This window comes from Schistocerca serialis, chromosome 5 (assembly GCF_023864345.2).
Source record: "Schistocerca serialis cubense isolate TAMUIC-IGC-003099 chromosome 5, iqSchSeri2.2, whole genome shotgun sequence".
Classification (NCBI taxonomy): domain Eukaryota; kingdom Metazoa; phylum Arthropoda; class Insecta; order Orthoptera; family Acrididae; genus Schistocerca; species Schistocerca serialis.
Window position 1 is genome coordinate 646,568,421 of NC_064642.1, and position 27,853 is coordinate 646,596,273.

Below are 27,853 nucleotides of genomic sequence, written 5' to 3' on the forward strand. Positions count from 1 at the left end.
CTGCTAACAGTAACAATCCTGCTTTTGAATGTTATGTGGCAGGTCGTGCACATACACTATGTGATCAAAAGTATCCGGACACCCCCCAAAAACATAACATTTTTCATAATAGGTGCATTGTGCTGCGACCTACTCCCAGGTACTCTGTATCGGCGACCACAATAGACACCGTGAGAGAGCAAAATGGGGCGCTCCACGGAACTCACAGACTTCGAACGTGGTCAGATGATTGGGTGTTACTTGTGTCATACGTCTGTACGCGAGATTTCTACACTCCTAAACACCCCTAGGTTCACTGTTCTCAGTGTGATAGTGAAGGGGAAACGTAAAGGGACACGTACAGTACAAAAGAGTAAAGGCCGACCTCGTCTGTTGGCTGACAGAGACCGCCGACAGTTGAAGAGGGTCGAAATGTGTAATAGGCAGACATCTATCCAGACCATCACACAGGATCCACTGCAAGTGCTGTGACAGTTAGGCGGGAGGTGAGAAAACATTGGATTTCACGGTCGAGAGGCTGCTCATAAGCCACACATCGCGCTGGTAAATGCCAAACGACGCCTCGCTTGGTGGAAGGAGCATAAATATTGGACGACTGAACAGTGTAAAAACGTTGTGTGGAGTGACGAACCAGGGTACACAATGTGGCGATCCGATGGCATGGTGTGGGTGTGGCGAAGGCCATCTGCCAGCTTATGTAGTGCCAACAGTAAAATTCGGAGGCGATGGTATTAAACAGTTAAAGTGTGGTCGTGTTTCTCATAGAGGATGGTTGCAACCCTTGTTGTTTTACGTGTCACTATTAGAGCACAGGCTTATATTGATGATTTAAGCACCTTTTTGCTTCCCACTGTGGAGGAGCAATTTGAGGTTAGAGACTGCATCTTTCAACACGATCGAGCAACTGTTCATAATGCACGGCCTGTGGCGGAGTGGTTACACGACAACAATAACATCCCTGTAAAGGACTGGTCTCCACAGAGTCCCGAACTGAATTCTATACAACATCTTCGGGATATTTTGGAGCGCCGACTTTGTGCCAGGTCTCACCGGCCGACGTCGATACTTCTCCTCATTGCAGCTCTCCGTGAAGAATGGGCTGTCATTCTCCGAGAAACCTTCAGAACCTGATTGAAAGTATGCCTGCGAAAGTGGAAACTGTCATCAAGGCTAAGGGTGGGCCAACATCATATTGAATTCCAGCATTAACGATGGAGGGCGCCACGAACTTGTAACTCATTTTCAACCAGGTGTCCGGATACTTTTGATCACATAGTGTATAGTGTATGGAGTGAACCAGAAATTGACTCCTTTGGGACTCCCTTTAGGATTTCTCCCTCTTCACTAAAACTTTCTACCCTTACGGGACTGTTTAAATTATTTGGTGCAAGCTTTTGCTTTCCTTTTGTTAAGTATAATTCAAACCATCTGTGCATAATTCCATGAAACTTGAGTTTTCCAACAGAGAAACGTGATCTAGAGAGTCTTACGCCTTGTAAAGATCATAAGAAATGCCAGTTGTCGATACTGTATTATATGAGGATTACACTATTTGACGTGTGAATGTGTAAACAATAACCCTTCTGGAATTCCAACTGTACTATTCTAAGTAAATTGTTTCTAAACTTTTTCTCACTTAAGTGTGAGATTACTGTTGAGCACAACACTTTTTGGAATATTTTGAAACTTTGCCATTTGAAACATACACACACTCGCAGCGTTACGCATCTCTAGTGAATAATACCTTAATAAAATGATTGCCGGAACCCAGCCGTTATTTAAACTGGAAACTTCGTTCCGTTTTATATTCTTTTTAAATATCTTCATTTCACTATATTCCTTCCTTTAGTTCACTATATTCCTTTACTATATTTCTTTTCTGTCGTAGAAACTTTGTATTTCTTTCAGGATACTGGTATGATTGTAATTCATTCTATGATTGTGTTGGAGGCAGTGCTTTGGAGACAGTGCTCGGTGATAACTGATTTACTCAGTTGTTCTAGTCGGGTGTGTCGCTGACGTTCCTTGTATGTCTTCTCGACAGTTCTAATAGGTACACATGCGGCTTGCAGTCAACGAGATCAACGTTACTGTTTATCGACGTAACTCGACTATAAACAGCGGCAAAACACCAAGGTACACTGTGTAGTTGAAGTTCAGGCAGGGCCTGCATATAACAGAAGAACTCGCAACAACTGAAGAAGACGAAAGAACCGGTTCTGGAGAAATGCTGTACATGGAAACAAAAACTCCGCTGAACGCTTCGACGCACGCTAATAATACGTACATGGTCGTATAATCTATAACCTGGCAGGTATAGGGATGGACTGAAAAATTTACGAAAGACAGAACTTCGCGTCACCGATAGACAACAACGCACTCTGCTCAACTGATCTGAAAATGCAGTACTTTCAGCTTCATTATACACATGCATAGTCTTTTTCTGTGGTTCAGAAGAGACAAGTTTCCAACAATTTTTTTTAATGCAGCTTAAAACACTCAAGTAGTGAGGGCAGTTCAAAACTTTGCTTCCCAGTTTAGTTTTCATTCACTTAATAGGAAGTATCACAATAAGGACGAAGCACTGTCTTCTCCTCCACTAGCTGCGTCTCAGGATGTGATAAGCAGGTTTATAATTATAGCATGCAGGGACTTACGAAGGCGTGGCCAAGTGACCTAGAAACAGTGAAACTTGCTGTTTGGTAGTGAATCACTTGTGCGTGTAACGTTAAAAAAATGAAGAATGACGGCGGTGGATTATTATTACAATGTTTGTCTGCCTATGCGTTACACGGTGTGTTTCATAAAATTCCCTACCCACATTGCGGAAATGCCAGGTTCTATCAATACTACAGTTTATGAGAGTAAGTCTTCTAACTTTCTTAGCAGGGCTGATTTTGGTTTGCTTACATCGCGTCTTCTGAAGTTGTAGATCTCGTCGCGATTGGCTTCTTCTTCACATAGGCGCACAATACGACGTGAAAACACCAACCCGTGCATAATTGAACTGGTGATGGGGAGAAAACCAGTGCTACGAAATAAAGTTAAGAAAATGTAGAATGTCAGATGATTTTCATTCATTAACGTTTAACGGTAATCAAGTAACCCAAGCAAGTGGCTCAGTACGTTGGCTCATTAAATTCCGTGGAAGCTAACTATGTTCTGAACGTCGCAAGAGAACACAATGTATTCATTCACACTATTGCAAGAAGTTCAAAACCCTACGTGACTGTTCACCGAAACACTGTTCAACGTGACAAATTGTCTTCGGTAACTCGTTACTCTAAGACGTTCAAAGCACGTCATGCATTTATTCACAGCTGATGTAAACTTCAAGTAAGTTGTGCACACAAACTTTTTCCGAGGCACTGTTAATTGTGACGTATAGTTATCGCCACCGTATTCCACTTGACCGTTCCGATGTGTGTTGTCTTGCTCGTACCCGGTAGAACACTCGTAGTGAGTTACAGTAACACTTTGGTGCCTGCTTCCTCAGTGCGCGCTGCTGATTGGTCTTCCACCAATAACGATGAATTAAAATGTTCTTCTCATTCACGTTTTTCCTTTAGTTAATGATTTTATCAAATTTGTATTAACTTTCAATCAGTGCAACTAATGTTGACGGTAGGGCTGAAGGAGCATAGCTGTGTTCAAATAATAAGTATTAACTAACAACGTTGTACTGTTTCGCACCACGCAGAGTATGTGGTTCCCGGGTGTCTATACGATGCCCCAGTATGATACAGTTACCGCTAGCTGGCGCGTTCCCAGGTTCTGAAGACATCTGCCGCACACCTAAATGCATGGTACTCTCTCCCTACCTGGCTACTACTACAGGTTCTTGTCAGACTGATAGCAGCAGAAGTAAAATAAAAATGTGATGTGGACGAAAAATGTGGCAGAAACGCCACAAACGTACTCGTATTTGCTGTACGTCCTCGATGTACTCACACATTTTGAAATTTAAGCCCATAAAAAACTTTTTCCGTTTGGATGACTACCTCTTCTCATTTTAAACTGCCAGAAGAAACTGGCGATCAGTCCGCGGAGGGCCCTAAACGGCGCAGCGGAGTTCCTCTCCCTTTTTTTTTTTTTCGAACGGGAACAGAATATTCCGGGCACCCATTGCGTATTACCCTTAACAGAGTAAGCGGGAAAAAGGGGTGCGTCTTAGTGGTGAGATGGTGAACTGGAAGCGACAGAGATAAAATCCCGCTTTGGAAATTAATCTGCTAGCGCGAATAAACTCGTCGGCGGCGTGCTCCATCTCGCAGGCCGGGAGACTGGAAGATTTGCTGGCACATTCGCGTTAAGAGCGGCCACAACTCAGCCGCGGTCATTATAAAACCATTCCCCGGCCTGCGCTGGCAGCGAGCCGCCCCAGACGGGCGCATTCGTCGGAGCCAGCCGAGCGTCTCCGAAGGCGGCCGACGTGCGTGTGGCTTGCCGCGGGTTACGCTTATTGCGGCAATGAGCGGCGCGAGCACAGTGTTTTTAGTGCGGGGCCCCTCGCCGCCAGATGGCAGGCCTTCCGGTTATTTGCCAGCGGCTGATGGCCTGGAGGTTGTAACTACCCACGGTAACGGGGCTTTATTCCTCCTTAACAGCCATCTGAAGTCACCGCGGTGCCTCGCTGCCTGCTTCTTGTCCGTGGGTCCTCATAGCTGCTGGTCGTTAAATGTCTTTCACGACCCTATACAGTGAAGACCGAAAAAAAACGAAAGATGTGCAGTTACGGATTTCTTGACGATATATAGTCTCTAGCACTGAATAATGAAATTTACATCTACACTTTTCAAGCCTCTGAGGGTTAATAATGGACGGTACTTCGACAGTCATTTCCTATGTAAATGGGATGTGGCAGTGGTGGTCTGTTATAATGTCCTAACGTGGTACAGCACAATGCAAATATTGCTCTACAATTATGCCATTTCTCTCTGACTGCGGGCTAGTGTGCAAATAAAACAGACAAAAACATGTATTGGACAGCTCTTTCCGAGTTAAGTACTAGGTTTCCGCATAAGTTTGTAGCGTGTTTGTCTCGAATGTTGCTGTTCCGCTTGCTATAGGCTTAATTATCGATTGTCATTTTTTATTTGTAGTTTACTTTTGCTATTTGAGCTTACATACTGTCGTTTTGTCCTGTGGTGAGAGCGAGTGGAACTGTGGACCCCAGAAAATGGAGTGCCAAGTGGAAAAATCGGAACATTTCCGGCATATTCTTCTGTTTAAATTCAGCAGAGGGATGACAGCAGTCAGAAACATTTGCGCAGTTTGTGGGGATCATGCCACTGGACAGAGCAAGCAGAGAAAATGGTTTTCTCGTTTTAAGGAGAATCGTTTTTGACATTAGTGACTCTCCCTGTTCAGGAAGAACTGCAGGGTTTGTTGAAATAGTTTAAACACATTAATCCACAACGATCCACGCCAGTATACTAGAGTACTGTAAAATGTGATGTACTGTCATCATTCCACCAACGTGCGAATCCATTGGGGAAGGTCCAAAATCGGGTGTACTAGTACGACATGCTGTAAGCCAAAATCACAAAAATCAGAGAGTGGACATATGTGCATCTCTACTTGCTCGACATCTTTGGCTGTTTAACAACACCAACCATTTCTGTCCTGTATCGTTACAACAAATGGAATGGTTGAGGCCAAACATAGCACAACTCCCCGTTCTGCGTGTATCTACAAAAGATTGTGTTATGCATCTGGTGTAGCAGCGAGGGTGTGGTGTGCTACGAATTACTTCCCCGAGCTGTACGCATCACTGCTGACATTTATTGTCAACAACTGAGACGTCTTGTAGACGCAATCCAAAAACAACGACGAGAACGGCTGTGGAAAGTGGTGCTACTTTACGATAACGTCCACTCACATTCTGCCAGACTGACAAAAGCTCTGTACACTAGTTGAGTTGGAAAGCCATTCCCCACCCATTTTATTCACCTGATCTTGTGCCCTTTGTTTTTCAACTTGATCGAACAGCCATCAAGGAACTTCCTTTCCGGACGAAAGCGCGCTCCGATCATGGCCTGACGAACTTTTAGTCTCAAAACCACCTGATTTCCACAGTCATGGAATCGTAAAGTGTTCGTAGGCTGTCGTAAATAGTGAAGAAGAATATATTATTGATGACTAAAGTCCCTATTAAGTGTATCTGTTGAGTTTAATAAATTTATGGAGAAACGCTACGAACTGATGCAGCAACACAATACAAACCAGCGTCTAGGGCTGAAATGATGGTCAGGCCGTGCTACGATCATCTCAGACAAGGGATTCAGTTGTCAGTTTTCGACTGTTCAACACCTGATGTGAATTCACCCCTTCTGCCACTACAAGAGTTACATTGGTGTCAGCACCAATTCAGTACTTTTCTTTGAAATTGTGTGTAGCGTACTGTGCAAACATAGGACATGAGGGATCTTTGAGGAGCTATTATTGTTCAAATACACAGGCGGTGAATTCGTAGACCGGGGATTTGACTCCCACTGTCACCAACATCCTTTTTTTATTTTACTTTTTTTCCTCACAATTTTAAACTATCAATTGTAAATGTTAATATATTTCAGCAATTTAATTTGTATCCGTAACATTAACATATTCAGTTTACTTACAATTACTGACCTTGTAAATCTAAAGGCTATAGGACAGACCGTTTTAAAAAGAGCGATCATATGAGGAAATTTAGTACGAAAGTGTTTTCTGTAGATGACCTGCTAAACAGCCCCTTTTGCAATAGATGTTTGGAGGAGAAAATGAGATTTAAAAAGTTAGGCGAATATACATCAAATGTCAAACTAACAATAGATAGCGTGGGATGAGGCTCATTGACTTGACTTATGTAACACTCAAAATTTCGAAATACTTTTAAAATAATTTGATAACCTTCTTAATCGTCCAGAACCAATCCATAAGCTCGAATACTCAAACACTCTTGAAAATCTACCAAAGAAATAGAAGAAGTTATTAAAACATTCCGAAACTAAAGGAGAAGGCTCTAATACAGCAGAAATTTTGAAATGGCCTCTACCGAAAACCTCTACCGAAAATAAAAATGAGCTAAAAGTAACCTTCGAGGAAATCTGAGAAACATAAAAACTCCCATGGAAGTAGACAGACTGATACAACTACTACATAAAAAGGCAAAAAACAAGATTTTAACAACCACAGAGAAATTTCTTTGTATCCAGTTGCGTGTAACATAATTTCCAAGATTATACTAAACAGAACAGAAACGACATTGGAGAGTAGTTTAGATGAACAGTAAGGTGGTTTTAGGAAGTGCAGATAATGTGCTGAACAAATAAGTAATGTGAAGTCAATTGTTTGCGATAAGTTTTTAATTCAGACAATTTTTGTAGATTTCCAAAAAGGCATTGAGCCCATTGCCAGGAACCGTAGGCAAAATAAGACTGTGAGATTTGAATAAAGTTGACGCCCCTTTCAAGTTTCGCCTGAGTGACAGTAGGCAAAAGTAAAAATGTCTCAGAAGATTTGTGCGTATAGTATTTGCAATTTTTGAGGAAATATTGTCGTGACCGAGAGATTTAATGCAAAGAATGGCGATTCAGAGATTCACGGATGTGTGTTCAGTTCCAACTGTTACCAACCTTTTGTTGGCCGGCCGCGGTGGTCTAGCGGTTCTAGGCGCTCAGTCCGGAACCGCGCAACTGCTTCGGTCGCAGGTTCGAATCCTGCCTCGGGCATGGATGTGTGTGATGTCCTTAGGTTAGTTAGGTTTAAGTAGTTCTAAGTTCTAGGGGACTGATGACCACAGATGTTAAGTCCCATAGTGCTTAGAGCCATTTGAACCATTTTTGAACCAACCTTTTGTTCCATTTTCTGTTCGCAATATTAAATTATTAATTATAAATTTTAAATAGATCAGTTCACATACTTAAAATTAAGATATTCGGTTTAGTTACAACTACTACCCTCGTAAGTCAAAAGACTGGAGGTCACCGCATTAGAGCACATTTGAAAAAAAATTACAAGCAGCGACTGGCCTTCAGGACGGACGACTGACGATAAGCCACAGTATGACCGCAAAGGTATGCGAACGAGTCTTTGTGGTCATTTTGCTAGACATATGCGACAGGAAGTAATAATATGCCCCAATCTTCCCTGAAATTACGATCTAGGGAATTATGTAAGTAGATCGCCCCGTGTCGCACGACACTTTTCTTGTGGCGTCTGTTATTGGTGTCTGCTGACCATCTCCGTAATCCTTTCGCAGCAACTAAACGATCCCGTGACGAGCTCTCCGCTCTTTGTTGCAGCATCTTTACCTCTGCTGTCAAGCCAATCCCATGAAGTTGCTGATGATTAATGCTGGAGAATCGATCGAATAAGTATTTTGTTCTTTCGGGATGAATTACTTTTCCTTAAGGATCTCCCTGTGCAAATCAGCTCGACGCATGCTTTTCTTACAGTTGTCTTATGTGTCATTCCACTTGATGTCGCACCGGACTGTGGATCCTAGGTATTGTACAAGTGTTATTGTTTCCACAGATTTTTTGCCATAAGAGTAATCGAGTAGTAGTGGATCTCTTCGCAGTATGTTACATTTCTTTTCGTTCAGAATTAGTTGCCAGTCGCTGCACCAACCAATTGATCGTATTCAGGTCTCCTCGCAATTAAATACGGTCTTCTGGCGTATCTACATTTCTGTAGGAAGAACTAACACCTGCAAACTCTTTTACGCATCTTTCAATGTATCATCAGTATATATTGTAAGTATCCGATAAGAATTTGTCTTAATACATGAAATGTATTAGCTGTTGCGAATACGAACTATCATCAACTGCTTAAGACTCTACAATGAAAATTTGTGTTACAGTGTGTAATCTCCCCCCCACCATCCTTCTTCCATCTGTTGTCCACATGACATAATGCCCAGTCCTAGTAATTAATAAACAAAGTCTTTTACAAAGATTTGAGCGGAGCGAAGATTACAATAAAATTTCAACTTTACGTAGCTTGACATGTTGACATGGCTCCAGTTCTTCTTGTATAGGGGTCTGATTCTTGAGGCTGAAAATTTAACATCAGGTCCTCACGGTTGGTTTTAACTAAATAATTAGAAGCGTGTTGCAGAATTTTTTACGTAATTATATTTTCCACTGATTTTCTCACATTTTAGAATATCATACAGTATTTTGATTTTTCACATTAACCAAGCCGAAATTACATTGTTCGCATCTATTATACAAAAATATGTCCGATCACATCAGAGGCAAACTTACGACTCTCACACTCCGCAGAAATAACAATATTCCAAAGGGTTTACAATTTTTATAAGCCGGCCAATATGGCCGAGCGGTTCTAGGCGCTTCAGTCCGGAACCACGCTACTGCTACGGTTGCAGGTTCGAATCCTGCCTCGGGCATGGATGTGTGTGATGTCCTTCGGTTAGTTAGGTTTCAGTAGTTCTAAGTTTTAGGGGACTGATGACCTCAGATGTTAAGTCCCATAGTGCTGAGAGCCACTTGAACCATTTGAATATTTCTTAACAAATGAATTCCTTCTAGTTTTCGTTACGTTATTAATTTCGTTTACCATTTCATAACTGAATCCAGCAATAAACATAGTAAACAGTACAGTATTGCGTAGTTCATAATAGAAAATGTAATTTTGCTAATATTTCGTGATTTCAAACGTTCCTTAAAAAAAATTAACTATACATTCAGAACTAGTATTTTTCGATTATAACATGGAAACTAAAGCAATTCATTTTCATAAATTTTAGCTTAAAATGTAACATACTGTGTATAAAATTATATTAAAGTTTTCAGAAAAGCAACTGGGAGAGTACTGACGTTTCCAAACCTCGAAAGATAATACTGTTATCGACAACTGCTGTTGACGAACAGTAATGGCAGATGAGCATGTTCCGTTACAACAGGGACTTTAACCCTGACTTCCCGCTTTACGTGAATGTTTGCGAAGAAACCCATAAAAAAGGGGGTAGCTACGCCTATCCCAACAGTTCTACCTAACCTAAGAAAGGACGAAAGGAAAATGAGGGAGAAGGTAACAAACAATGTAACAGAGACTTATCTTTTTTTCGTCGGACATGTGGAGAAATCCATGCAAGTTCATAAAGAGGAGTGCCGCTGGGGATCATATCGTCAAAAAAATTAATAACAGCGCATGAGATCAAGTGCTCATCGCAGGACATTGCAACAGCACGGCGGGTTTTAGAAAGCACTACAAAGGAAGTTAGAGAAGTTTACTCTTCTCGACAGTGAAGAAAAAAAAAGAGCCACACATTGAACTGCAAGGCCGCGGAACCAATTCACGAAATGAGTCTTTGTCTGCCGGTAGTACAGGTCATCATGTCATCTAGGAACGACATCATTTGCGTCTGTATTCAGTCTGGACCAAGCGCCAGACGCTTACTGACGGGCCACGAGCGAAGCGACGGTCGTCTGTGTACGGTAACCTTCACGTGACGCAAAACGGGGAAACGGCGAGATGAATTTGGCAGAGACGAGAACGATTCGGTTGCTTCCAGTTGAAGTGACATACGACATGACGTGTGCAGCAGTGTAAAGAAAAGGGACGCCACCTGCCCGCCATATATTGCGTCACTAGTGAGGCCAGGCAAACGTGTGGTTCCTGAAGAGGGGCAGCAGCCTTTTCAGTAGTTGCAAGGGCAACAGTCTGGATGATTGACTGATCTGGCCTTGTAACAATAACCAAAACGGCCTTGCTGTGCTGGTACTGCGAACGGCTGAAAGCAAGGGGAAACTACAGCCGTAATTTTTCCCGAGGGCATGCAGCTTTACTGTATGATTACATGATGATGGCGTCCTCTTGGGTAAAATATTCCGGAGGTAAAATAGTCCCCCATTCGGATCTCCGGGCGGGGACTACTCAAGAGGATGTCGTTATCAGGAGAAAGAAAACTGGCGTTCTACGGATCGGAGCGTGGAATGTCAGATCCCTTAATCGGGCAGGTAGGTTAGAAAATTTAAAAAGGGAAATGGATAGGTTGAAGTTAGATATAGTGGGAATTAGTGAAGTTCGGTGGCAGGAGGAACAAGACTTCCGATCAGGTGACTACAGGGTTATAAACACAAAATCAAATAGGGGTAATGCAGGAGTAGGTTTAATAATGAATAGGAAAATAGGAATGCGGGTAAGCTACTACAAACAGCATAGTGAACGCATTATTGTGGCCAAGATAGATACGAAGCCCACACCTACTACAGTAGTACAAGTTTATATGCCAACTAGCTCTGCAGATGACGAAGAAATTGAAGAAATGTATGATGAAATAAAAGAAATTATTCAGATTGTGAAGGGAGACGAAAATTTAATAGTCATGGGTGACTGGAATTCGAGTGTAGGAAAAGGGAGAGAAGGAAACATAGTAGGTGAATATGGATTGGGGGACAGAAATGAAAGAGGAAGCCGCCTGGTAGAATTTTGCACAGAGCACAACATAATCGTAGCTAACACTTGCTTTAAGAATCATGAAAGAAGGTTGTATACATGGAAGAACCCTGGAGATACTAAAAGGTATCAGATAGATTATATAATGGTAAGACAGAGATTTAGGAACCAGGTTTTAAATTGTAAGACATTTCCAGGGGCAGATGTGGACTCTGACCACAATCTATTGGTTATGACCTGTAGATTAAAACTGAAGAAACTGCAAAAAGGTGGGAATTTAAGGAGATGGGACCTGGATAAACTAAAAGAACCAGAGGTTGTACAGAGATTCAGGGAGAGCATAAGGGAGCAATTGACAGGAATGGGGGAAATAAATACAGTAGAAGAAGAATGGGTAGCTTTGAGGGATGAAGTAGTGAAGGCAGCAGAGGATCAAGTAGGTAAAAAGACGAGGGCTAGAAGAAATCCTTGGGTAACAGAAGAAATATTGAATTTAATTGATGAAAGGAGAAAATATAAAAATGCAGTAAGTGAAACAGGCAAAGAGGAATACAAACGTCTCAAAAATGAGATCGACAGGAAGTGCAAAATGGCTAAGCAGGGATGGCTAGAGGACAAATGTAAGGATGTAGAGGCTTATCTCACTAGGGGTAAGATAGATATCGCCTACAGGAAAATTAAAGAGACCTTTGGAGATAAGAGAACAACTTGTTTGAATATCAAGAGCTCAGATGGAAACCCAGTTCTAAGCAAAGAAGGGAAAGCAGAAAGGTGGAAGGAGTATATAGAGGGTCTATACAAGGGCGATGTACTTGAGGACAATATTATGGAAATGGAAGAGGATGTAGATGAAGATGAATTGGGAGATACGATACTGCGTGAAGAGTTTGACAGAGCACTGAAAGACCTGAGTCGAAACAAGGCCCCCGGAGTAGACAATATTCCATTGGAACTACTGAATTCCGTGGGAGAGCCAGTCCTGACAAAACTCTACCATCTGGTGAGCAAGATGTATGAAACAGGCGAAATACCCTCAGACTTCAAGAAGAATATAATAATTCCAATCCCAAAGAAAACAGGTGTTGACAGTTGTGAAAATTACCGAACTATCAGCTTAATAAGTCACAGCTGCAAAATACTAACACAAATTCTTTACAGACGAATGGAAAAACTAGTAGAAGCCAACCTCGGGGAAGATCAGTTTGGATTCCGTAGAAACACTGGAACACGTGAGGCAATACTGACCTTACGACTTATCTTAGAAGAAAGATTAAGGAAAGGCAAACCTACGTTTCTAGCATTTGTAGACTTAGAGAAAGCTTTTGACAATGTTGACTGGAATACTCTCTTTCAAATTCTAAAGGTGGCAGGGGTAAAATACAGGGAGCGAAAGGCTATTTACAATTTGTACAGAAACCAGATAGCAGTTATAAGAGTCGAGGGACTTGAAAGGGAAGCAGTGGTTGGGAAGGGAGTAAGACAGGGTTGTAGCCTCTCCCCGATGTTGTTCAATCTGTATATTGAGCAAGCAGTAAAGCAAACAAAAGTAAAATTCGGAGTAGGTATTAAAATTCATGGAGAAGAAATAAAAACTTTGAGGTTCGCCGATGACATTGTAATTCTGTCAGAGACTGCAAAGGACTTGGAAGAGCAGTTGAATGGAATGGACAGTGTCTTGAAAGGAGGATATAAGATGAACATCAACAAAAGCAAAACAAGGATAATGGAATGTAGTCTAATTAAGTCGGGTGATGCTGAGGGAATTAGATTAGGAAATGAGGCACTTAAAGTAGTAAAGGAGTTTTGCTATTTGGGGAGCAAAATAACTGATGATGGTCGAAGTAGAGAGGATATAAAATGTAGGCTGGCAATGGCAAGGAAAGCGTTTCTGAAGAAGAGAAATTTGTTAACATCCAGTATTGATTTAAGTGTCAGGAAGTCATTTCTGAAAGTATTCGTATGGAGTGTAGCCATGTATGGAAGTGAAACATGGACGATAAATAGTTTGGACAAGAAGAGAATAGAAGCTTTCGAAATGTGGTGCTACAGAAGAATGCTGAAGATAAGGTGGGTAGATCACATAAATAATGAGGAGGTATTGAATAGGATTGGGGAGAAGAGAAGTTTGTGGCATAACTTGACCAGAAGAAGGGATCGGTTGGTAGGACATGTTCTGAGGCATCAAGGGATCACCAATTTAGTATTGGAGGGCAGTGTGGAGGGTAAAAATCGTAGAGGGAGACCAAGAGATGAATACACTAAGCAGATTCCGAAGGATGTAGGTTGCAATAGGTACTGGGAGATGAAAAAGCTTGCACAGAATAGAGTAGCATGGAGAGCTGCATCAAACCAGTCTCAGGACTGAAGACCACAACAACAACAGTAGCGCTGATACTTCTGTCAAATTGGGGCGCGGGCCAGTTGCATTTCGGTGTAGACCGCCTTCACCGACAACAAGCGCACAGGCGTATAAGAGGCAGCAAGTCAGCTGTGCTCCAGAGAAAAAACAGTCTGATGTGACAGAAAGCCGCTGGGATGCCGGATAGCGTCGCTCAAGTAGCCAACGCGGCCTGGGAACATGCGTCAAGCACCAAGCTCGTAAGGTACGTCGGGCAACGTCATCACATTGTCGATAAACTGACGAAAAGTGCCCGAGCATCTGGAACATGGTAAAGATCCACACCCTCTCGAGCCTGGGGAGTGGTGAGCCGAGATGAAACTTCGGACAACATCAGCGCAAACTTATTCGGTCCGCAGTTTCACGAATACGGAGCTGCTCGTGATGGAGAAGTGAATTTCTACATCATCTTGAGGTGCGGGATGTTCCTCACGTATAAACTGTTGCACTTCGTGCACTCGATGTCGTACATATTCCACTCGGAACGTGATCTTTATAATCGCAGAGCGGTAGTATAACACTATTGCAGGCCAGAGCTCAAAGGAAGATAGCGACGTAGTACCATGTTGCAACGTGTTAAGAAAAACACGCCCGGGGAGCGCAGCTCTGAGCGCCGAGCACGCCCGCCTTCTGTCACGGTACCGCTTTGGCTATCCGTGCGTGACCATCGACCACATCAAAACTTCCATATGTGGTCGTTCCTGCGTCACAGTTACGTAATTCCAGTACAGAGGAGGACATTTTAAGTGAAATTCGCTGCATGGTATCGATGGATAAATACGATATTGGAATGCCTGTGTTTTTCAGAGTCACACATATCCGCAGGAACATTGTATCGACACAGGCACTGCAATATCGAATTTATTTTGAAGTTAGGAAGTTACGGTGATTCACAAGTTCAAATAAGACACTGCTTAGAAAGGATGGTACTTCGTGTGCACTCCTAAAGGGTCGACTGCACACCGACCAGCGCAGCGACGCCAAATGGCATCGTTAAGGTGCTGTCCAGTGCGCCAATGCGAAGAGCAGACAGCGACAGATCCAAGAAGACAAGAGTTCAGAGTATCCGTCAAAATTGATTTAACCAGCCACCGATCGTTGACCGACCCAGTTCGGTCGCAGACTTGAGAGCATCAGTACTGAGTAATATCAGGATGATACTTTGTCTGCGTTCTGCGAAAAGTAATAGTGAACAGTAATTGCTTGTAGGAGACGCAAGCAACACCTCAAGCTTAGCTATATTTATTCTCTTTTTAGAAATTAAGTGTTAAATTAATCTTCAAGTTTTGTACAGATAATTTTGGATTCCTGCTACCAGCCATCGCAACTTTCTCCTTCCGTGTTTATGTCGGTGCTGACTCCCACAGTTGAGGACACAACACTTCGTAAAAGACTAAAATGTTTCGCACGTCGTAATAGAAAAAAAGAAACAAATATTTAATTACGTCCGCTTTTTATTTTATTTTTATTCAATATTTATTCAATTAGACAACAAAAATCCGTAAATTAATTTATGCACACAAACATAAGCTCCTCACAAACATAAGCTCCAAATGAAATTAATATTACAAATAATGCTAATTACACTACTAATAATAACAACTGTGCACGAAAATGTTTGATCTTTAAAGCAGTGGGTAGGCACAACCGAATGCGTTGGGCATGCCCTGTAAGTAATCATTCACTCATCTACTTAGCATTTCAGTGTGTCAGATATTTATTGAAAATCGAAATTAGGATAAGGTCAGGTAAACAAAATTGACAAAGCGCGTTACTGAACCTCTCTGAACAGTAGGTGAGAATGCACTTGCAATTTAGAGTCCGCTCCTATGTCTTAGAGCTGCACTTGCTACTTAAACATTGATCTGTGCCTTAAGGGTGTAGTGAGAACTTGAAGATATTGTAATTTTAGATAACATGATTGGAGATAACACAGCTATATATTGCAAATTATCAGTTAATGAAACAGCCAAGACCGCAAATATTCATTTATTTCAAAGAGATCGAAGGATTTAGTCTTTATGCTGGCCCTCATCAGCTCTACGGCACCAATGGGCTGAAGTCGGCGGTGAACAGAACGGTGGCGTGATGCCACGATCGTTTATTGTTCAATAAACGGCCTTGCATGGTTATACCAATCTGTGGCTTCTGTTCTCTCGGACATGGGCACAACACATTCATTTGATTGATTAGCCTCTATAGGCTATGAATCCTCAACCATCCAGATGCGCATTTACGTTCGATCTCCCACGGGAATCTAAAATTAGCGAGTACGGAGGACATTGACAGGGAATGTGGATGAGTGGTGGCACTAGGTGATAATGTGATTGTCCGCGCGTTTCCGAATAACACTGTGTGCAGTGGTCAACGCAACTGGCCAATAAGTAGGAAATCCAGGGTTCGAGTCCATGTCCGACACATATTTTCACTCGCCGATTCCGCATGAAGTCCCGATGCAGCTGACAGCATCATTTCTTTCCCTTTCCTTTCCTTTCTTCCAGTCCACCTTTAATTTAGAAAATAAATGACCGTGGCGTCACGCAGTTGTTCCGCGCACCGCCAACTTCAGCTGTATGGTGTAGAACTGAAGACGGCCAGGATAAAGGCCGAAAACAGTTTTCACTCTTAAAAAAAATGATTAATTGCGATGTTGACCGTTTCATTAGCTGTTAAAGATCTTGGATATTTATTACGTTCACTGAGCAGATGCTAATGATTCGTTGATCTACTATCTAGTTAACGTCGTCTCCGAAGCTCATAAACGAACAGATGCACTACGATGCCGTCTTGAGGCTCCCCAGTGTGTTTAACCACGCACTAAAATATTCCTTGTGCTTAAATTGATGCCCAAAAAATTGTATAAGGTAGCACTCCAAGAAAGGAAAGTATTCCAACTAAAAACGAAATTTAATTTATCACTCTAATAGTAGCCTTTTTTCAGATTTCAGTTTGTTTCCTATGACACACGGAACATTTACAAACATGTATTGATATCTTGATAGCAGTAATTACTAAGAATTACTAGCAGAAAAAGGTAACTGTATGACAATAGCACTCATCCCATAGCACAAAAATTATAGCGAGTACAAAAACAATGTTAAAGAACGCTTGCTACGGTTTTCAGGCGTTGGAAAAAAAGTTTATCAAAGACAAGCAATAGCCAACAGAACGTATTGATGTATATAGTTTCGTAGGCAATGCCTGGAAAACAATATGTGTTATACACACAGTTTTATATTTATTGCTGACATATCGTTTGTTAGTATATGTACTAACAGAACTACGTAATAACTTGAATCTGATAGCAGATTAAAGTAAACCATTGACGTGGGGGAGTACAGTACAAAATTTATTATCTGTGTTGCATCTAATAAGCACAGCGATCAGTAAATAACTTAAACTGATAAAGTGATAGCTTTTCATACAAAAATAAGTCAAAAGTGAAAAGGCCCATTTGTGCCCAGGCTAGTCACGTAAGGTACCAAAATGAAGCCCGTGGCAGATACACAAGGAATCCTATGAGAAAATTTTTAATTACACTCATAAATTTTGTTTTCTTCATTAAGAAAAATGTACTGGAAGTATGTATAATGTCCAGCAAATTTCGATAGTGGATTCACATTGTGGAGGATGGCATTTTAACTCTAGGTCCAGTCGTTCAGATGCAGTTTCAGGCGTGGTTTCCCCATATTAGTTAAAGCAAGTGCTGGCACGACTGCTTCGAAGAAGACGTGGAAAAACCTAAGGCCGATTTCCTTCTCTGCACGTCACTAAACCAAGCATGTCCTCCCCTTGCAGTGGCCTCATTATCGTCCGGACTTTACATTCTAATTTTCCATTCTTCTCCTCGACGAAACACAGTTCCCTGCACGATTCAACATAATTGAGGACAAGATAGCGGACACATGAACCGTAAATTTTTCATCTGCTTCTCGGTGTGTCATTAAAACGATCACACGGAGTATTACTATATGACGCCAAAATTAGCCCTAAATAGAAAACGATTTGTCATCTGGACTAAAGCGTGACAAAGAGAGTTTTGGACAGCATCTTACTTCACTATAGTGGTTGATAAGAGGAATACTGACGAAAGTAAAGCAAGGATAACAGAATGCAGTCCACTTTAATCAGGTGAAAATGAGGGATTTCTATGAGGAAATGAAAAACTGAAAGTAGAATATGAGTTTTGCTATTGGTATAGCAGTAATAGAGAAGATACAGACTGGCAATATCAAGAAAAATGTTTCTCAAAATGATAACTGGGCTAACAACGAATATAAATTTAAATATCTGGAAGTCTCTTCTGATGGTGTTTGACTGGAGTGTCCAAGAAAGCCGAACGTGGACGATAAACAGGTAAGGAAAAAAGTAAATAGAAGCTTTTGAAATATGATGCTGCGAACGAATGCTAAAGATTATATGGGGGTGTCGAATAACTAATGAGTTGGTACTGAATCGAATTGGGGGAAAAAAAAATAGATAAAGACGAGATTGATTGATATGACACTTACTGAAGTATACGGGAACCGTCAGTTTGGTAATGGCAGCGTGATGTGGGGAAGGGGAGACTGGAGGTTGGTAGAGGGATACCAAAGCTCGAAGTAATCAGATTCGTGTTAATGCAGTTGCAATAGTCACTCATAAATCAAGAGATTTTTACAGAGTAGACAAGGTTTAAGAGTGGCATGAAATTGGTCTTCGGATGAAGACCAAACAATATGCAGTAGACTATCCGAATTCCAAAGCGACCGAACAGAAAGTGATGCTTTAGTATACTGAAGAACCAAAGAAACTGGCACACCTGCCTAATATAGTGTACGCCCCCGCGAGCACGAAAAAGTGCCTCAATACTACGTGGTATGAACTGGACTAATGTCTGAAGTAGTGCTGGAGAGAATTAACACCATCGAACCTGCAGGGCTATCCATAAATCCGCAAGAGTCCGATGGGGTGAAAATGTCTTCTGAATGGCACTTTGCAACGCATCCCAAATATGCTCAGTAATGTTCGTGTCGAGACTTAGGTGGCCAGCGGAAGTGTTTAGTGCCAGAAGAGTGTTCTGGAGCCACTGTGCAGCAATTCTGGACTTATGGGGTGTCGCATTGTCCTGCTGAAATTGCCCAAGTCCGTCAGAATGGACATGAATGGATGCAGGTTGTCAGACAGATTGCTTACGTACGTGTCACCTGTCGTATCTAGACGCATCAGGGATCCCATATAACTCCAGCTGCACACGCCCCACACCATTACAAAGCCTCCACCTGCTTAAACAGTCCCCTGCTGACATGCAGGGTCCATGGATTCATGAGGTTCTTTCCATACCCGTATAAGTCCATCGACTCGATACAATTTGAAATGAGACTCGTATGACCAGGCAACATGTTACAATCATCAACAGTCCAATGTCAGTGTTGCTGGACCCAGATAACCTGCCATTGTAGCAGCAGTAACCGATCTAACAAGTGCGCCAGCACACATTGTCTTATATAGGCGTTGCCGACCGCAGCATCGTATTCTGCCTGTTTACGTATCTCTGTATTTGAATAATCATACCTATACCAATTTCTTTGGCACTTCAATGTATTTTCTTATCAAAACTAGACATGATGTCTTAAATGGGATTTCCGCGATCGTTCTTTAAATAAAAATATGGCATTTCATTCTTTGATCGCTATTTTTTTTTAATTACCGGTTTCAGGCTAGTTGCCCATCTTCAGATCATTTATTGCAGTTACAGAGTAACTTTTCAGTACAGAACTATCGGTTCACTAACCGATAGTTCTGTACTGATACGTTACTCTGTAGCTGCAATATATGATCTGAAGATGGGCAGCTAGCCCGAAACCGGTTCACTAACCGATAGTTCTGTACTGACACGTTACTCTGTAACTGAAATATATGATCTGAAGATGGGCAGCTAGCCCGAAATCGGTCATTGAAACTAAAAAATAGCGATCAAATACTGAAATGCCATATTTGTATTTTCCTTAGATGAGGGCAGTGTCTGCCTCTCCATAAAGGGTGTTGTTGTGTTTGTGTTGCAGTCTGCGGGCAGTTCTCCCGCGGTGTGTTCTCCCTGGTGGGCGCCGTCAGCCCCGACTCGTTCGACACGCTGCACTCCTACAGCAACACCTTCCAGATGCCCTTCGTCACGCCGTGGTTCCCCGAGAACGTGAGTACTCATCACTGACCTCTCAACAGTCTCATGTAGAATAAAAACATACAGGCGTCTCACTAAATACACTGCCTGATAAATATCGCACACAAAAAATTAATGTAGATTAGTGAAATTTTGGTAATATATTTGTCTAGGAACATATTTAAGTGATGAACATTGTGCAGTGATTAACCCGGCATAGGTTAATGTAAGCGGGAGATCAGCCATTACTAACGATGTTATCTCCAGAATAGTGACTGCAAGCATGCAAACATGCATGCATCGTGTTATACAGATGCCGGATGGCAGTTTGCGAGATGGAGTTCCATGACTGTTCACTTTGTAAGTCAATACAGGGACGTTTAATGCTGATATACAGGACATAAAATCCCGTCTGAGGTCTGCGATCATTTTTATGTTAATAATTGGCAGCCAATTTTGTAAAATCGCAATAAAAGAGTCAATTGAACATCTCATGACTTTATTGCGATTGTACAGCATTGGTTGCCAATTACTAACCGTTAATGCTGTTTGTCGATGACATTGTGGTTGTCGTCCGATGATACTCCATATATCCTCGATTGTAGACAGGTCTGGTGATCGAGCAAACCATGGCAACACGTTGACGCTTTGTAGAGCATGTTGGGTTACAACAGCGGTTTGTGGGTGACGGTTATCGTGTTGTAACCGCCCCCACCCTTGGGATGCTGTTCATGAATGGCAGCATAGCTGGTCGAATTACGAGACTGACGTACCAGTTTGAAGGCAGGTTGCATGTGATTACCTCGAGAATGCTCTTGCTGCCAACCGAAATCGCACCCCAGACCGTAACTTCAGGTTTAGGTCCAGTATGTATAGCACGCATTCTGGTTTGTTGCAGGCCCTCAAATGGACTCCTTCCAACCCCAACGGCCATCACTGGCACCGAGGCACCACCAGCTTTCATGAGAAAACACAACAGATCTCCACTCTGCCTTCCAACGAGCTCTCGCTTGACACCGCTGAAATCGAAAATGGCGGCGGTTTGGGATCAACGGAATGAACTCTACAGGTTGTCTAACCTGGCGCTGTCTTTGAAGAAACTTACCTATAACATTTCGTGGTCTCCTTGTGGTGCCAAATGCCGCTCAAATGGCTACTGCAGTACGATGTGCCGAAGCCACACGCCGAACACAATGGTATCCACTCTTGGTAGTGCCACGTTGGCGTCCGGAGCCCTAACTTCTTGCGACTGTAAATTTTCGTGACCGCTGCTGCTAGAAATCATACACATTGTCTGGTTCCTGCCAAATCTTTGTGCAATATCGCGGAGGGAACCTCGAGTTTCTTTTAGCCTTATTACACGAGCTCGCTCAAACTCAGTGAGTTGTTGATAATGACGACTTAGTGGCCTTAAAGGCATTCTAGATGAACATTAACTCGCCAAGTCCACTCTTAAGGTAACTAGCTCTCACGAGAGCGTGTGTTAGAGCAAACCTGACTTGCATTCTCGCAGTGTCGCCACTAGAGTCCTTCTTATCTAGCTGACGCAAAATTTGAGTAGACATCGACTTTAAGATGTAGATATGCCTACCAACTTTCGTTTACCTTGCACAATTCAGTGTTGCGATTGTTTTCGTCATTGTATATGCTGGGTGCTGTCACATTGTACCAGTTACCCTTCCTCGAAAAACTTCACCGCCCTTATTTAGCTTTCTACCCTTACCTAAATATTTCAGTTCTAATTCTATTCTCGACTTCACACTGCATAGAATCCGTTAGAAAGTGTAAAAAACGAAACAATTGTTAAATTTTCGAACATGGATTTTAAAAAAATTATATTTGGGTTTAAGCGGATTGACTAGAGACTTCTACACAGAAATGGGAAGGTGAAAAGTAAAAAACTGGTATATTCAATTATGCTCTCAATGAAACATATTTTTATTGCTGTTTTTTGATTTGTAGCAACTATTCGACATTATGGAAAATATGTTCAAATCGTCTGTAATACACTGTCTGATAAAAAGTACCCGGACTGCCTTATGCGGTGCAGAATCAACCACTAGACGCCACGAGAGACTGACCAGCCAGCAGAAAAGAAGACGACGAATATCGCGTTGTCAGTAGAGACGCAGTAACAGCAGACTGGGTCGGTGAGAAAATGACTTCGAACTGATGCGATATATATAGGGTTCGTGTCAGTCCTTTCAGCATCAACTACAGCCTGAAGAAGGCGCACTGAAGCGCCGAAACTGCCAGCTGAGAAATAGATAAAATCATAAGGATGGCTGAAGGTGTTTCAATAGTAAACGGCCGTCGTTCCCAAGAGCGTTACACGTCTCATAGAAAGTTTGAAGTGGGATACACTTGGAGACAGACGACGTGCTAAACGGAAGGGGCTGCTCACTAAATTCCGAGCCGCGCGGTCTAGGGCGCTGCAGTCATGGACTGTGCGGCTGGTTCCGGCGGAGGTTCGAGTCCTCCCTCGGGCATGGGTGTGTGTGTTTGTCCTTAGGATAATTTAGGTTCAGTAGTGTGTAAGCTTAGGGACTGATGATCTTAGCAGTTAAGTCCCATAAGATTTCACACACACGCTAAATTCCGAAATCCGTTCTTCCCAGAGGATGTAGAGAACACATTATTATCACCAACTTTCAAGTCGCACAATGCTCACCATTCAAAGATAAGTGAAAAGTGAAATTAGAGCTCGTAGTGAAGCGTTCAGACAGTCGTTTTTCCCTCGTGCGATCCGCGAGTGGAACAGAGGGTTGGGGGAATGAGACTTTGGCCCGAATTGTGCCCTCCGCCACACACCGCTTGATGGCTAGCGGAGTATATACTTAGATGTAGACCTGCTGTCAAAAGGATTGGCACAAAAAAAATATTAAGCTTTACCTTCATCCGGTGGTTCAGTTTTAACATATACTTACAAGCAAAATATTAACTAAAAAGACAGAAAACAATTCCAATAGCAGATGTTGTGGATCCATAAACTAACACGAAGGGACATTTAGTTACCAGCTCGGACCTGGCAAAGGGAAATATTTCAGGACATCATAAAATACATGGGCAGCGATTAAAGAACAAACGACCAGCTGGCCTCAGCTAGCAGTAATATACGAGTATTTTACCCTGCATACCTTGGTCAACCCAAATAATAATTCTAAATTACAAATCAGGCTCAAATCCAATAAAAATGAATAAACAGGAATATCTGCAAAATAAACAGACACGAACTCTCAGCAATGTACATAGCTTTTCTTTTTAAAATTCATGAAAATATGAACAAAAATAATGCGAACCAGAATGCGCACACGGCTTTAATTAAGACATGAAAACTGAATTTCCCTTTATTCCGACTACACATTCGAGGTACAACTCACAACATTCTTGAATTATCACAGATCACGAAGGCAATAAATAGCAATAAACGTGAAGCAATACAGTTTTACGAATGTAAGTACTGTCGAAGCTTCTTAGCAGCACTGCGGTCAACTGAAGCAAAGGTATAAAGACCCCCACGGCAGAACGGATAACTACAACTAGGCTCATTACGAAGCTCACCAAGCAAGATCTTATGCCTCAGCCATTACAATTTGTATGCAATTTCTGCAGATAGCCACCAGCAGGCGTAATAGTAGCACCATCTTCCTCCAGGTTTGAGCGCTATGTTCTCCGCCGTGTAAACTGACACATTGGCAATTCAGACTAGCGCTCAAACTGCTATTCAGTTCTGGCAGTTGCTTGCAGAGTTCGTGATCCACATAACCGCCAGCTCCTGCCGTTGGATAGCCATCCTCCAATTACTAGTGGGCAACAACTGATGCCGTGCTGGGCTGAGATGGCATTAAGTCGATGCGGCACACCGCCCGCGTGCCTCTAGTGGGATACCAAGCAGGCCGTTGCTTAGCTACAGGCAAAGTCATTGAATCCTGCTTCTAATTACATGCAGAAGCACCGCACGGCTCATTCCGCCCACCTTAGAAGTCAAATATGTGAGAGGAGGAGAAAGGGCGAAGTAAACTTGGAAATAGTACCTTTGCCTTACCCTATTCTTCTTTCCTTTTTTCATCGAGCTCAGCTGGGCTCACAGCCGTCAGAAGATTTACCAGCCTTCACCTGACTAGCCCATAGAGTTTACAGCTAGCTACATTTTTAACTTGGAGTTAACCGGTGTGGACATCTTTATAACTTGGCACATTCCAACAAAACGCGCCAAGAGTTTGTCAGAAATTGTGTCTTCTCCCTTGCTCTGGACCTAACAATTCTGTACGAAAACAAAATCCCTAATCCTTAACAAGGCAGGCCGCCTACGGTCGTCATATCCGTGAGGGCCCCCAGCCTGTGTGCAAAACGAACGATATTAATCGCCTTACTCCAATTACTCTTAATGGTGTCCGGAACAATTTCTTCATGTAAGTGGTCATTGATGGGCCAAAAGTTTGTTAGCGGAAAGTTAATCGGGGAGACAAACATTAATTTTGGAGGGGTGGTCTTATGCACATCGTGCAAACCGGAATTTAAAGCAAAATTAAGCCAGCTAATAGATTTATCCCAGCTACTCGGCGATTGGCTATCAGAGATTATCAGAGCTGATTTCAGGTTTTTATTAACACGTTCTGCAAGCGAAGATTGAGGATAGTGTAGGATGGTACTGACTTGTGATATGATATTACCAAAATAAAATTTCCTGAGTTCTCTAGAAGTTAAGATAGCTGTATTATTGCATTATCAATGACTAGCGTTTTTGGAAGGCCAAAGTAAGATAATATATTGCCAAAGTCAAAGTTGTAGTCATTCCTCTACTTGGGATTAGCCAGACAAAACAGATGGAAACTTCCATCACAACGAAAACATACTTATTCCCACCCTTAGTGCGCGGAAGCAGCACTAAATAACCCACAACTACTTTTACCATTGAACTCTCTACCCAACTATAGCGCAACAAACCACAGCACTAACTGAGATTTACCATCGCAGACTGACATTCCTGACACTGCTTGATCAACATTCTAACAACTGAATTTAGAGATGACCACGTAAGATGCTCTTTAATCTTTATAATGGCCTTAATGGTCCCTAAATGATCCTCACGAAAGGAACGATGAAAATTTTTAAATACAGCCGGGATTAACTCCTTAGGGAGACAAATCATTAACTTCTTGTCATAATAAATACACGAACACAGGAGTCTTTTTTAAGATGTTACACAACAACTTTCTTCCCACTGAAATGGTGATATTCTTGAGCACTTGATCCCGTTCATGCAGCTTCCTCTAGATCCCTGAAGCTGATGCAATCTCTGGAATCTCTTCGAGTTTGCTGAGTCATGTCAATTTTAGGATCTGGCAGCACACCCAAGGATAGTACCGAGAATTATTACTCCTAGAAACCCAACAAAGTACCGAGAATTATTACTCCTAGAAAACCTACAAAGTCACAATGGAGCGTCTGTTAGTATAGTAACCATCACATTGCGTGGACTCAGGGTCTCCTGATCCTCAGTAAACATGTGACTCAGTGCATCTGTTAGCTAATTGTCGCAACCATTTATATGCTATGCTACAAAATGGAAAGCTGAAATTCAAACTGCCCAATATGCTATCCTGCCAGTTTATGGGGCCTAGCCAGTACTCAACTTAGCATCCCATTGTTAGTTGCTAATAAATTATTATGCTGCAAGTAAAACATAAATTTCACCAGCCCACATGAAACTACCAAGGCCTCCAACTCGTGTACGTAGTATTTAACGTCTGCTGCTGACAGAGCCCACGACGCACTTGCGGTCGTCCAACGATTTCTGTCAAATCTTTGTAAAAGGACGACAGCAACCCTTGAATTGGAACCATTGGTCCATGCAATAAATGGACGCTGAAAATCTGGAATCGCTAGCGTAGAGACGTTACTGAGAGCCTTCTTCAACGCATAAAAAATTACTGCTGAGTGTCTGACAAATAAAAGGCTCTCCCTTACGATGAAGTTAGTTAAATGGGGTAGCTGGTTGAGAACAGTTCGAAATAAACTTCTTGGTAGAATTCACCATATGGATAAGCCGTGTAAACCCTTTCTTAGACGTACTGGGCAGAAGACTGTAAATGGCGCTGGTGTGCTTATTATCAATTTGAACACCACTGGCAGAAATTAGGCGGCCCAGGAAGTCTCAGCCTGGGCCAAATTAACCATAATTGGTACGACAGTTATTCACGCCTTCATAAAAGGTGCGATATCTGCGTAAGATGCTGGACGTATCCACCAAAGGTGTTGCTATAAACAACCTCGTTGCTGAGGTAATTATATACACAACAGAATTTCAGTTCACCCAAGATGAAATATAGAAAATGAGATACACTGCTGCACAGGTTTCCATCCTAAAAGGAATCCCGTAGAAGTCAAACAAGTTCCAGTCCGTGCGGCAATCATTCATAGTCTTCGATTCTTTAGTTAGACGTATCGGTGGTAGGCCTAATTCATGTCCAATACAGTGGAACAGCGCGCTCCTGCAAACCAAGTAACGCACGTGTGAAGATCAGGCAAGGGCACCGACACCAAAGCAACATTCTGTTTAAGGGTTCGATAGTCCACAATGGGCATATAGCCTACAGCATTGCATTTGGGAACCAAAAACATTGCCGGCCTGAGTGGCCGAGCGGTTCTAAGCGCTACAGTCTGGAAATGCGCGACCGCTACGGTCGCAGGTTCGAATCATGCCTCGGGCATGGATGTGTGTGATGTCCTTAGGTTGGTTAGGTTTAAGTAGTTCTGAGTTCTAGGGGACTTATGACCTCAGAAGTCAGCACTGCAACCATCAATTATCAACTGAGTTGCCAAAGCAACACCCTTCCAATGAAAGAAGTTAAGTCCCATAGTGCTCAGAGCCATTTGAACGAGTTTGAAACAACAACATTGGCGAGGCAGCCATTTGCAGGTGGTTGCTCATGTCGGTTTCAATGATGTGTGTCACTTTGCTCAGAAGAGATTCTCTTTGGTTTCGGCCTGCTAACAGAAGTGGTAAGGGCTGCCAGTTATGCTTGCAAAGATGAAAGCAGAGCTGACCATTTGCAGTATCGTCGACAGGACCGATTGCGGACTCTGGTACAGAGTCGAGTGGAGGGTCTGAATCAGAGGCTCAGACGGTTCTGTGACCATGTAGTCTGCAGATTCCTCGACTTGCGCCAAAGGGTGGTTGGGTTTCGGTTTCCTCTGAATAGGTCAGGTGTCCACCATACGCAGGAGGCGGCTACATGGGTAGCAGGGGCTGTGTGACGTGGACTGAGCTGTTTCTTAAGTTAGAGGGTGTCGGGAAAACACAAGAAGGGCTTCACTCACAAAGGGTGCAGGTTGAACACAGGAAGAACGTAGATACAGGAACCATTGGTATAACAGTTGTAAATTGGCGTAGGTGTTTTTGGGAAAGTACCAGAGCTCCAAGCGCTAATAGGAATCAATGATGCTCAAATCGTTATAGGGACTGAAAGCTGGCTACATCCGGATATAAGCTCAGCCGAAATTTTTGCCACGAACCTAACGGTGTTCCAAAAGGATAGGCTAAACACGGTTGGCCGTTGCGTGTTTGTTGCTGTTAGTAGTTTAACTTGTGGCGAAAGTATAGACAGAAGTCATTGTTTGCAACCAGAATAAAATAATAATTGGATACTTTTACCGACCTCCCAATTCAGACGATACAGTTGCTGAAAGGTTCAAAGAAAACTAGAGTTCGGTTTCAAACACGTATCCGACTCATACTATAATAGTTGATGCTGACTTTAATTTACTCTCGATATGTTGGCGAAAAAACATGTTCAGTTCCGGAGGTACGCATAAAATATCATCCGAAATTGTGCTAAAATTATTTCAAGCAGTTAAAAAGTTCATGAGCCCACGCGAATAGTAAACGGTTGTGAAAACACACTTGA

The 27,853-nt window shown here is 42.4% G+C and overlaps 1 protein-coding gene across 1 annotated transcript in view; it reads left to right on the forward strand.

Moving 5' to 3' along the window:
* Positions 1-27,853, forward strand: part of LOC126481362 (glutamate receptor 1-like) — a 1,387,178-nt gene that overhangs the window by 637,858 nt on the left and 721,467 nt on the right. The window contains exon 3 of the mRNA XM_050105062.1: positions 19,849-19,976. Within this exon, the coding sequence (XP_049961019.1) occupies positions 19,849-19,976 (128 nt within the window). The remainder of the gene's footprint in view (positions 1-19,848; positions 19,977-27,853) is intronic.